This window comes from Arvicanthis niloticus, chromosome 19, assembly GCF_011762505.2.
Source record: "Arvicanthis niloticus isolate mArvNil1 chromosome 19, mArvNil1.pat.X, whole genome shotgun sequence".
Classification (NCBI taxonomy): Eukaryota; Metazoa; Chordata; class Mammalia; order Rodentia; family Muridae; genus Arvicanthis; species Arvicanthis niloticus.
Window position 1 is genome coordinate 17316509 of NC_047676.1, and position 13300 is coordinate 17329808.

At 32.2% G+C, this 13300-nt stretch overlaps 1 protein-coding gene across 1 annotated transcript in view; it reads right to left on the reverse strand.

Moving 5' to 3' along the window:
- Nucleotides 1-594: 594 nt before the first annotated feature.
- Nucleotides 595-13300, reverse strand: part of Cdh12 (cadherin 12) — a 1002120-nt gene continuing 989414 nt past the window's right edge. The window contains exons 12-14 of the mRNA XM_034523462.3: nt 11431-11548; nt 6763-7014; nt 595-5339 (exon numbers count right to left, since the gene is read on the reverse strand). Of these exons, the coding sequence (XP_034379353.1) occupies nt 4840-5339; nt 6763-7014; nt 11431-11548 (870 nt within the window). The 3' untranslated portion in view covers nt 595-4839. The remainder of the gene's footprint in view (nt 5340-6762; nt 7015-11430; nt 11549-13300) is intronic.

A 13300-nucleotide genomic window follows, 5' to 3' on the forward strand; every position in this document is an offset into this window, starting at 1 on the left:
CAACTTTATAAGGAGCTAGAATTAAAATAGTAAGAAACTCAAAACAAAACTCATATGGTATTTATATTAAAATAGAACAAAAACAAACAGAACAAAGATATAACAAAATATGCCAGAAAATAGAGAGATGAAAGAATCATCACAATATGGATAATATATATGTATATATATTCAATGTATATATATATATATACTCTAAATATATATTCAATATATATATATATTAAATTAAAAGATAACACAATTTTCTATTAAGCACAGAATATGCAAAAAAAACAAGAAATAAAATTTATAAAAAAGAGAAAACACAAAATCTACCAGAAGAAATAAAGAAGCCGGGCGGTGGTGGTGCACACCTTTAATCCCAGCATTTGGGATGCAGAGGCAGGCAGATTTCTGAGTTCAAGGCCAGCCTGGTCTACAGAGTGAGTTCCAGGATAGCCAACCAGGACTACACAGAGAAACCCTGTCTCAAAAAAACAAAAAAACAAAAAAACAAAAACAAAAACAAAAACAAAACAAACAAACAAACAAAAAAAAAAAAAACAAAAAAAAAGAAAAAGAAAAAAAAAAATAAAGGAAAATTTCACAGAGCACCAAGCCTTTGTACTAAAAGAGTGAGTGATTATTCAATCATGTAAATGACAAAAGAAGCATTCTGACTTAACCTGAAACTTCTTAAGACTGAGAGTAAGAAAAAAAGATGATTAATAATCCCATACACAATACTGTGTGTCCTTTGATTAATGATGGATACAAGCATCCTTCTCTTTAATCAGTGAGTTGTTGATAGAATATAAGAGAAAATATCAATTTCCAAATAATTATTTTTATACGTTTAATCACATGCATATGTGTTTATCCACATGCAGATATCTGCATATGTCTATCCAGGTGTCTTTTCATCTCAGAAGTGGGTATCAAATCCCCTGGTATGGGACTCAATGACAGCTCTGAGCCATTTTGATGTGAATTCTGGAAATGAACACAGATGCTTTTAAATAGTAGCAGGTTCTTTTAAAGCTGAGCAAATTCTCATGCCCTCAGAATGCTTTTAATGTACTGAGGAAACAATGATTCTGAGTAAGTTTTGGACAGCTAGCCAAACTAGCACATTTTAGAGGCTAAGGAGAAAAATGATCAAGCAAAGGATCTGATGTAAATAATTTTCTTTCATGCAATTAGTCTTTTTCGCTAGGAACATAATGAGACTACTAATTGAAAATACCTCTGTTATTAGCAATAGGTTTAATCAGTAATCCACTAAAATACCCTGTTATCATACTTACATCTGCTTCAGGCTGTATTTATTATTATCACCACTATTATTATTATTTTTCAGTATTTGTGGCTCCTGGGATGAAACCCAGAGCATACACAAATTAACTACTGCACTATGGTGTTGCATACTTATCCCAGATTTCCTACAGATATTGAAATATTAACACAATATTTCAGGAAAGAGAACAACCTCAAAATATCTACATGCACGTATTTTATGATCCTTTTTCTGTCCTCATGTACACTTCTTTATGCCTTGAATTCACAGAAGAATTTTCAGGTATGTTGATTAAAAAGATATATTGATAATTGCATGGTTTTCTAGGTAAAACTAGTGAATTTTGATAAATGATCAATCAAATCCCTACATGATTCAAAAAAGTATGTACTATGACTGAAAATATTTGTGCATAATAAAATTAGCATAGTCTATAGGTAAGCTATTTGATATACTTTAACCATTGCTATAATTTAATGACAATAAAATTTCAGATTAATTGTACACAACACTGAATACAGGAAACTGGTTTTACTGAAGAAAATAAAAGAATGAAGGTCAAGGAATTTGATGCATCAGATGATTTTAGTCAAAGGGGGATATGGTCCAAAACACACAGATTATGTCTGGTACATCAAACAACACTGCTTCACTTTTCGATGCTGACTATACACTTCTTTGAGTAGCATTGAAGGCAACATATAAGTTATATATATATGTACATATGTAGCTCTATAAAGATAGACATGCAAGCCAATAACAAAATTGCTGTTTGTATATAGATAAAATCATTCATACAAATTTTAAACATTTTTATATTGCTTAATGCTTGAATGAAGGTCAACACCTGTTTTATGAATGAAAAACATCCCAAGGTATTACATGTGTTGAAATACTGGACTTAGTCCTTTCAATAGTCGAAAAGATATCATAGTTCCTCTAATTATAAGCACCAAAGGATCACCTTTCCACTTCATATATTTATCATTCTGCTTGTTTATTTTTATGTTTCTTTCATTGTTTGTTGTAAGTAAAATGCTATTTAGAAAATAAACATTATTAATATCTTAATATTGGGATTGCATGAATCCACATGCTGGAGTACCAACCCAAATAGGATTTGGTGGTAAGGCCGTTATTATTAAACAAGTTAAACAGAGGTCCTGTGGGTAGATGCTGCACTAATATGACAAGTGCCCCTATCTATGAGAAAAAAAACAGAAGCAAGCACAGATATGAGACCAAGTAGGAAATAAAAGGTGGTCTTCTCCATGACCAGGAGAAGATGGTCAGAGGAAACCTGCCATCAGAGCTGAGAACATAAACACCTGTTGTTCAAAGACACTTTGACAGTTATCATTTGTTTTGAGCTAGTTATGTAATGTAGGAATTACAAAGATATGAGTGTGATGAGAACTAAAAGCCACACATTGCATATTTTACTATCTTTTTAGTCACATGGTTTGAAACCAAATCTTCAGGTTATCATGGCTTCTGCTAGCAACTTCATGTAGAGGCCATCTTATTTCTTGTCACATACCAAGTGTAATAGTCTTTGACAAGAATCACGTCTTAATAGGGTGTGGTTTTGTTCAAGAAGACATTTGCTATACATAATGAAATAAGAAATAAGTCATATTAATTTTTCTTGCATGGCAATTATGAGATCTATGCAACAGTTATTTTTCTCAAATGTAAAATACTGAATACATTTGTTTATTACATGAAAATTGGAACAAGAGAGGTATGGAGTGCTGACTGAAAACAAACATTCAATCTCCCATTCCAAACAGGAGAAAGAGAGTCTTAAAATGGTTGACCACAGAAACAAGAGGGCATATTTCTATACCGTAAGTAATTTAAAATATGCATTTTAGAATATGCCTAAAATTAAGTTGTATAATTTTGTAAATTTCTTAGATTCCATAGTGTGTGGGTTTTTATCTTCACAGCCTCACAAATTTTCATAATATTCACAGAAATTTATCACAAAACTAGATATTAGCCATATGGGATGCACAGACCTTTAATTTTTCCAATGTATATAGAAGTTGTCAGTTGTTCCAACTACATTGTTAAGAATAGATGTTACTTTATGGTAAGTATGCATTAATTGCATCCAGTGACTGTCTAAATGATGAATAATCCATATGGAATTGATTTGAAATATGTTTATTACTAATATAGTCACAAATTCTATCATTTCTTAGACATTTCCATAAACTGGACAAGTTTTATCTGAAAAGTTATAAGGAGGATTTTTGTAAGTGAGATAATGAAGAGGTGACTCTAGGCTGATGTAATAACTAAGTTCACAAAGTTAAAATCCACATCACTAAAGAAAGTGAAGCAGCTGCCTGGCTTTGAAGGTTTTCTCCCTTTGGGATTTAGTCATTGGTTTTATTTTTGAGGTCCCTGACTTATTTGTTCAGTGGTACAGAATAAACATATATATTTGTTGTAAATTACACTATTTGATATGTATTTTATCTGAATCATTTGTCAAAGAACCACTGGACAGATACTGAGAATCACAATGTTGATTTTTTTTCATGGTTAAATTAATAGTATATTTCCTTTCAGAAACTTCAGTAAAAACACAGGGTGGAATTATATCTGTGACAGAAAGCTTAAATGATTTAATGACTTGTTTAAACCAATGTCCACATACCAGTATAGAATTAAACAAACCGATATTTATTTGATGTTGGAATTTGAGCCCTGAGGCCTCTCTTTATAAAGAGGGATTCTGTTTGTTTCTTTCTGCATAATTTTATTTGTTTTTTTTGGGGGGAGGTGGGAACTAATAAAGTTTAATTAACATCATTTACATGAACTAACACTATGACTTAAGCATTGCTCTTAGAATTCATACCTTACATATTAAATTTAATGTCTCATTTATTCCAGTTTCTGAAAGTATAGGAAAAGCATTTTTGTTTTAGTTTACACTTTACAAAAGGAGAAGCTTTGCCATGTAAGAAGATGGAGTGTGGGAAATATTCTTCTCTGTTCTTGAAAGAAATGAGAGTCAGCATGTCACTATTGCTCTTTGACATAGACACACTCTCTGCTTTGTTCCTCCTTATTTCTGACTCCTGCCTGTAAAGCAATCACAGCAGAGGGTTATGAACACCACTATAATGATAAGAGTTTCAATAGGCACTTTAGTGGAATTAAGAAAAATCACACACTCTTCCACTGTGACGCCATATAGCTATCTTCATTCTAGGTTGTCATGTGTCAGTGAATTGCATTTAATAGGCCTGAGCTTGTCTCAGTGTGTTTCTGAAATAACAAAACAAAACAAAGCAAGTACATATTACAGGATTCACCTGGTGTCTACAAAATAAACCAAAATGGCAATATGATACATAGAGCAACTTGTTAGAAACTGGATAATCAAAAAATCTTGTCCTGCAAAATCTGGGCGTGTGTGTGTGTGTGTGTGTGTGTGTGTGTGTGTGTTTGTATGTCTGTGTTTTTCTGTTTGTGTTTTATCTGTGGTATTTTTTGTCAAAACTTTCTCCTCTAGATGTGTATCAACCTTTCCTTCTCTCCTAGGTAACATTGTCTGGATTGTAACTCTCTTCTTCTCCAAACATGTCTGCCAAGACCTTAAAGCGGGGTCCCCAGTCTGATAGATAATCATAGTCCTGGTCAGCTTCTGTGGTGACAGAGTCTATGGAGCTGAGTGACTCTGCCACTGACCCATTCCCCTCATAAGCATAAGTGGCCAAGGAATCATATGGGGGAGCAGCTGGATCTGCATCATTTTCCTGTAGCCTTTGGTGAATAAAATCCCTTATGTCTGTGTTGTCTTCCACTTGTGGTCTCTGACGAGGTAAACAGAGGGAGTCTGGTTTTATATCCCTGCGAATTTTGTTCTCTTCGATCACCTTGGGATTTCTCAGAGCCCCGATGTCAAAGGCCTGGGTATCCTCCTCCCCACCTCCTTCATCATCATAATGGATGACATTGTCTCTGATGTCTTCTTTAGAGGTCATAAGGGTGTCTTTCTTTCTCTGCCTCCTCAGTGCTACATACAGCACAACAATAGCTATAAAAAATAAAAATCACAACTTCTTAAATGAAAGCACAAATATCATTTCATTTATCTGTAAATGTTAAAGCAGATAAAAGATAGCTGAATTTCTTTAATGACTTAATATTATGTTTATAGGTATAATAATGTAATCAAAATGCTTTGTATATAATTATAAATTGTCTAATGCTAACTTCACATTGAAATTCTAAGTATAGGAAATCACAGAAATTCTATTAATGTTTTCAAATACTTTTCCATTTGTATTTTAATATTTTGGACTCTGAAAATGATGCAGCAATAAAAATAGTAAAGAGAGGAAATGTGCCTTCTTACTATGTAGATATTTGAAAGAGTTGATACAAAAATACACAGGTATTGCATTGTAAAGTAATATTTAAATATCTTTTATGGGTTTCAGTAATATTCTTGACAAAAATATATTTCTCTTAAATAGTCAAAAGGTTGGGTGAGAAAATCGATATTTAAAACTGTACATTAGAGACTGACACAGAAAGAGAATGAGAGAGAGATGGGCAAAGACAAACACAAACAAAAGAGAGAGAGAAGAGGGAGACAGAGAGAGGGGGGGAGTAGGGAGGGGGAGGGGGAGGGGGAGGGGGAGGGGGAGGGGGAGGGGGAGGGGGAGGGGGAAAGGGAACTAAAGAAATAGAACCAGCAAAGCATTAGCAGTACAAGGTTAGAAAAACTGACTCCATTATATTTGGTTAGAGGCTATCTACAAGAAACACTAACCACACATATTTCTATTGTTTATCCTTACTCTATAAAAGAACTAAATAGTAAATAGGAAGAGATGTGGTTTTTAAAAAGATTCTAATAGAAGAGAATGAATGCAAATTGTGCTTTTTTATATATAAACAAGGGAGTTAATGGTATCTAGAATAGTACAAGTGAGTGTGGCTATTCAGTGAGAGTCATGCTATATTTTAGTCAGCTCCCCTCTGTTTGAGTGGTAATGTTTACAAATTTGCTTTGGAATGTAGAAGGTATTGAAGACATTTGGAGTGGAAATGCAAGTAGAATATAAACATATTTGGGGTCTCTTTACTCTGCTTTTTTCTAGCCACTATGTTTTCTTCATTTCTTTGTTGAGCTGGGAATTACGAACTATTATTCATCTGAGTTAATTTTTATTAGATGATGGCAATTAATTGTATGCCTAACTAATTGAGAAATGGGTTTAAATGAGTATTTATCATAGAGAATTTCATATTAGAAAAGAAGTCAATTTTCAACATGAATATTAATAGTGACTTAATTACTGATGACGTTAGATGTAAAATAATACAAACATATATTAAGTGACCAATGATTTTATAACGAGCTCAGTAACCAAAATTATAGAGCTTGTAAGTTGAGGATCGGTAAAGAGATAGGTAGAGATAGAGAGAAGATGATCAATATGCAAACGAACCTAAGAGTATAACAATGCACAGAAGGATTGCAATCAACGCTCCAGTGCTGAGTCCTACAGGTAGGAAAATTGCCTCCACGTTGCAAGACAGGATGGTCCCATCAGAGTCGCATCTACAAACACGAATAGTCATTGTATTCGTGCTGCTCTGGACAGGGTAACTGCTGTCTTCTATTACAATGGGAAGGAAATACAACTCTTGCTGCCTGCGGCTGTAGCCATTTCTCCGGGTTTCGATTCCAGCTGTGTTATCTGCAAAACACGACATTTAGGATAACAAAGCTATGATGAGATTCACTTCAAGTTTTAAGTTGGTTATCTGCTAAGCAGTAGGAACCTCTTTTTTGAATCAATATAATGCATTCTTATGTATTTATTATATCATTAGGAAAGTGTCCAAGTGTAATCAGATGTAATTAAAATAGTACTAGATGGGGGAGAAATTCATTTTGTGGGTATATGGATGAAATTGTCCTTTCAGAAAGAATAAAGAATTGCAAGAATTATGCATAAGAAGTCAGGTTGTCTTCTTTTTTTTTTTCCTGATACCAAAATCAAATTGAGTGGAAAAACATCTAGGAGTGTTATAATTCTAAATCCTAAAAAAGTCAAAGATTTACAAGAAGAATATGAGGAATAACTATTGTAGTGCTGATAAATAAAATAAAATGTAATAAAATACATTAAAATTCTTGATGACTGAGATGATTCATATCCATACTAAGAATCTGAAACCTTTATCTTTCCTTCTGTTTTATATAAAGGCACACATGCACACTCATACACAAAATACATATTATCATTTAGAGTAATAGACATACTCTCACATAATACACTAAAACATAGATATCAATTATATATCTTATATATAATATATGTTATATATATAATAATTATATATATAATAATTCATGTCACTAAATACTTTCCCACTTCAACAGATACAAAATCCAGAATCCCCTAAATCCAATACCCAGTCCTGCAAAAAACAGATGACCTGAATTTCATTTGTAAGATGGTAGACTACAGAATTATTTCTCACAATATTTTCTCTGTCTTACAGAGGCAAGCTACAGCAAAGCAACACACACACACACAAACACACACACACACACACATAGACACACCAAATTGATGTGTATATTATAATGTTAAAATGTAAAAGGTTTTGAAATGAAAATTTAAGGGTTTTTGTTTATGTATTATGTATATATAAGTGGGACAAACATTAATGAGAAATGTTTATAAAAACAAAATTGTCTCTATTTACTTGTCTTTTTTCATTTTTTACATTAATTAGAGCAAGAAATATGGGAGAAGACAAAGAATGTTTTAAAATATTAAAATTCATTTAAAATCCTAAACATCATTAATTATAATAATTGCTATTGGGGTAATTGGAAATGTAGTCCATTGTATCTTTAATGAAATCAACAATAATGATATTTCACTTTTATTAATACAAAAAATAATTATATAAAATCAGGTATATCCATTGAAATTTTTTAAAATGAATTTTCTCATGTTTATTTTGAGGTATTCAAGTAAACATGCTCTTTAATTAATTCTATACTTTCAATTATATTTATAAAACAATCCATTTTAAATTTTTTTAGTATAAACATAATAATATTGGGAATCAGATAAGTAACTGAAACTGTATGCTACTTATTAAAAGAAAGTTATATTAGAGATACATTACCATACTACTCACAATCCACTATACTAATTGTAAATTGAATTTAAAACTTTTACTTAACCAGCTTCTTTAAACTAATTACCATAGAAAGTATATTTATGGGAAAACTTTTGAGTTATGGATAAATCTTGCTTTGTAAGGTTTATTAATTATCATTCTAGAGACAACATTTTAGGATGAAGGAAAATATTTAGATAGCATCACCATTAGTGATCTTTATAAATACATTAAGTGGATATAAATATTTGAGCCAATGACAGCCATAGGGCAATGAGGACTGATTGTAGTACCATCTAAATATTCAAAACCGAATGACTCACTCCTTTGAGTGAAAGGAGGCTTTTATGATCAGAGATTATAAATTGAGTGCAAATCACTGAAACAAGAGAAATAGGAAATCAGGAGTTCTTTGGAGTGATTTCATTTCTTATAGCTCAATTTATATAAAAATATAATGTAGAAATATTTGTTTCTAACTTATTATTAATGATGACTGAGTGTCCTAAATTTCTTGGTTTTTATATTATGGAAAATGGTGGTACATGAAACATCATTTTCATGCTTAAAATGAACTGAACATATTTTAAGTTATAATTTATAATACATAAAGGAGCACAGCAAATTATGTAGAGATTTTCAAATTGCATTCTTTTGCTCTTGAATATTGATTTTCAATTCATTAAGACTTTTACGTTGCCTTATCAAATTTTATCATGTCAGATAGCCCATATAGTTTACAGAATATTGTTATTTAGAGGAGGTAGATATTGAAAATCCATAAATACAGAAAATTTTACACATGCATGCATTGTTTAAAATGGTGATTTTTTCTGTTTATTGAATTAGACATCTACTTAGTTATTCAAGATTAAGATTTTGAGGTTTGATTGTCCTTTATTAATATAAAGAAAATTATAGGAAAACCCTAATCATTTTCTTTCCATCAAAGAATCACAGTCTTCACATGCACTATCATACATAGCCTTAGGTACACAGATAATTTAAAAAAATATTTTTCATACCACAGTCTCAGTGATCTATGTAAACCACACAACTTACTGGGTTATATACTATTGCTTCAGTTTTTCAAAGGTTTCTAAGAAGATTTGAATAATTTCTTTCCAAATAGCTTTGCAAATAGGCTGATAATATGGTTACATATTTGTTGTTTCTCTATTGCTGTCAAAAGACCTCAAGACCTAAGCCAATTCATAGAAGATAGAGATAACGTGGAACTTCTAGTGGTAAAAATCATGGCCAATATATTGGACAGCATGACAGCAGGCAGCCAGGCAGGTATAGCCCTGAGCCATAGCTGAAAATTTACATCTTGATCTGCAAGCAGGAAGCAGACCAAGTTTACTTGTATTGACATGGGCTTTTGATACCTCAGAGCAGGCCTCAGAGCTACATAATTCCAACAAGTCTGTATACCTTAATGCTTTCCAGCAGTGCCAGAAAATGGTAACCATTATTTAAACATGTGGATCTATGGGGGTGGGGTGGGGAGGGAGGAGAATTCTCATTCAATCTACCACATTTGTCATTGCTTAGATAGGAGAGTTTTCTATATTTTGTTATCTAAATACTGACCACTTATACTTAGCAAAATGTTTTTATATTCATGACATAAACATGTGGCTATGCTATTTTAAATTTATAAATTTTGGTATGCTTTTTATTTACAACCATTCTTTATATCTCACTGTAGGATGGAGCCAACCCCCTCACGTTCCTCAGAGAGAAATATGGGGACTAAAGACTTTCTTGTCTCTAATCATTGCACAAATAGGTTTTTTTTCCAGACATCCTTTAATTTTGGTTAGTTGTCAACATCAATAATTTCTCATTACATTATTTCACTTGTTTTAAAAACAAAACACCTTAGTACATGAGTTTATCCATCAAATATTACATTGGATATATAATACTTAGTATACACTCTATAGGCACATCAAGTAGATTGACATACAAAGTCAGAGAGGTAATGTTTCTAAGACTTAAGACAAATCTGACTTAGGCATGATCTGGCTTACAGTTTTGCCTTCATGATGGTAGAAAAATATATCCAGACAAGCATTCTGCTTTCACTTGTAGCAAAGTGCCTAATACAATTGAAAAGCCATTCAAAAGTGTGTTTGACAATTTTCTCAGTTGAAGTTAATGTGGATGCTCTGATAATACTTAAAGAAGAATAAGCTGAGCTTTGCACTGTATAAGGGTAATATATTGATTTTAATCATTAATCATGTCTTTTCTCTTTATGGAAAAGTTTCTTAAGTTACAGCCCTACCTTCAAAAGAGAAACACCTATACTTTTAATCCAACATATATTTCTGTGCTGGTTTGTAATATTAGCAGATATAATACTATTAGACACAGTAATATAGATGGCAGATTATTACCCTGGAAGTCACACGATACGCAGATTGGCAGCAGTTGTGGATAAAATTATCTTTACAGAAACACTTTCAGCACTGTATAGAGGGTTTGCATATGGTCTCAATAGAGACGCTCTGAGACTGTGATTATTTAGGATAATTGTGTAGGCTGTAGCCATGAGAATAGTAAAATAAGAATAAAATTCTGTTCCCCCCAATTGAAATGCCCAATACATAAATTTGCACCACTTGTTGCTCAAATAAAAAATGAATATAGAATTAAATTGCATGAGTAAAAATTATGCTTACCATTATGCTGCTATATTCAAAACAAGGAGGCACTCAATTTCCAGACAGTTTTATTTTCATGATTCTTTAAAAACCTGGTCCTTTTAAAAATGAAATCAAACTGTATTACCTGATAATCATCATGTAGTAATTAACTTGCTACTCTTTGAAACTTTTGCATTTCCTATATATGGATTTGTATGTTCTGTGAAACTGCTTTTAGGAAAAAGCATTGATTCCTCTCCCCATGTCCTTTGACAAAACTACATAAGAGGTAAATCTGTAAGTGAGTATACTTACTTCTGAAGTCATGAACTGTAAAATTCGGTTTGATGACTGCCTCTGGTGCTAATCTAAAGGAAAATTGCTGCCCAGCAGGTGAGAGATCTCGGTCTACAGCACCAACTATCTGAATTATCTGAAACAAAGTTGAGATTAAACTTGAAGTCAGACATCAGCTTAACAGGGAACATTATACAACTGGCTAATAGGTTTATTTAATAATGAATACAAATAAACAGAAAAAACAATTTTGAATCAATACCAGTGACTTAATTATTTATACATACCTTTTGTAAGCAATTCTCTAAGCATTTACAAGTAATAATGCCAGCTACAATCAGAGGGCATAGGCTAATTCAAAATCAATATCTGTGTGACCAAAAAGCTTGCCAGTATTGAAAATTCTTCTTTTCAAGCAAAATAAAATTAAAAGTCACTTGTTTGCAGGTTACATTAGGTGAAATAAATGCTTTGTAGATTAAATATGAAATGCTTACTAGAAACAGGACATGTGATTATCTATGTGTTCTTGCAAATGCAAAATTAAAGAACAAGCACAATTGTGAGAATAGATATATTAAATTAATGAAAGTGAAGACAGTAATACATAGTCACTTGTAGTTGATACCTCCACTCCAGTATTTGGAATGATATAATATGTGTTTTGATACTACTTGAACAGGAAAATACTCACATCTCTATTTCAAAATGTCTCCCATGTTGCCCTGAGAAGTTGTATATCGTTTTTAAATGGAAATTCTTTAGCATTTTGCCCTTCAAATTTAAACTAAAAGCAACTTTGGAGGTCTTAACTGTAAAAAAATGCATTTCACTTCATAGACCAGCAAATCAGAAGGCATAAAAGATAGGATATCTAAGAACTCTATACCAAAGAATATCTTAGGACATATGTGGGGGAACAGCCAAGAATGTGGAAATGGGCCAAGCATATGAATTAAATAGGATTGACTACAGTAACAACTTAGAAATTCAATAAAAGACTCTAGTCTCTGGTATTGAGATATAAAATACATAAAAACATTATAATTCAAATACTACTTTTTGTTATATGATTACTGGTTATATAATCCAATCCTATGACAATGATCTACCTTACTACATAGATACAAACACACAGACACACATGAGGGATAGAGTATATAGGTAAATACTGAACAGATTGCTGATAGATTGATAATAGGTAAATATTAGTGCTGGGGTGTTAAATATCAATATTAGTGGCATGAAAATTTAAAAAATATAATATTTAGTAAGAATTTTAGTCTATTTCTTCAGTAAGAACTCATACTACAGAGTTTGTCTCATACAATAACTATTAGTTATATTTTTATAACATAACATGTAAAGAAGATATATCATGGAAACAGTAAGATATATCATGGATACAGTCTAGTATAACCCTATTATTGCTCTTTTTGATTACCAACTTGATTATATATGGTGTTAACTAAAACCCACCACAACTAACTAGCTAAGTGTGTTTTCTTGACTGAATTATTTAAGGAGAACCCAAACCTAAATCTGCATCTTTTGAGGAGGGATGATCCACTTTTAATCTGGGCTATAGCTTCTGCTGGCAACCTCAAAATATGGAAATAGTTAAATGAAGACCCAGCTCTATCACCCCTGGATATATATACAAAAGATTCTCCACCATACCACAGGGACACATGCTCCACTACGTTTATAGCAGACTTGTTCTTAAGAGCCAGAGACTGGAAGCAACCTAGATAGCCCAAATCTTTGATCTGACCTGATTGTATTTACCTTTTACTTATCAAGTTTTGGAGTATTGTCTTTGTCTTGAATAGGTGAGGAAGCAATTGATCTCTTTCTGCTTATTTACCCTTGCTCTCATTTGCAAGCT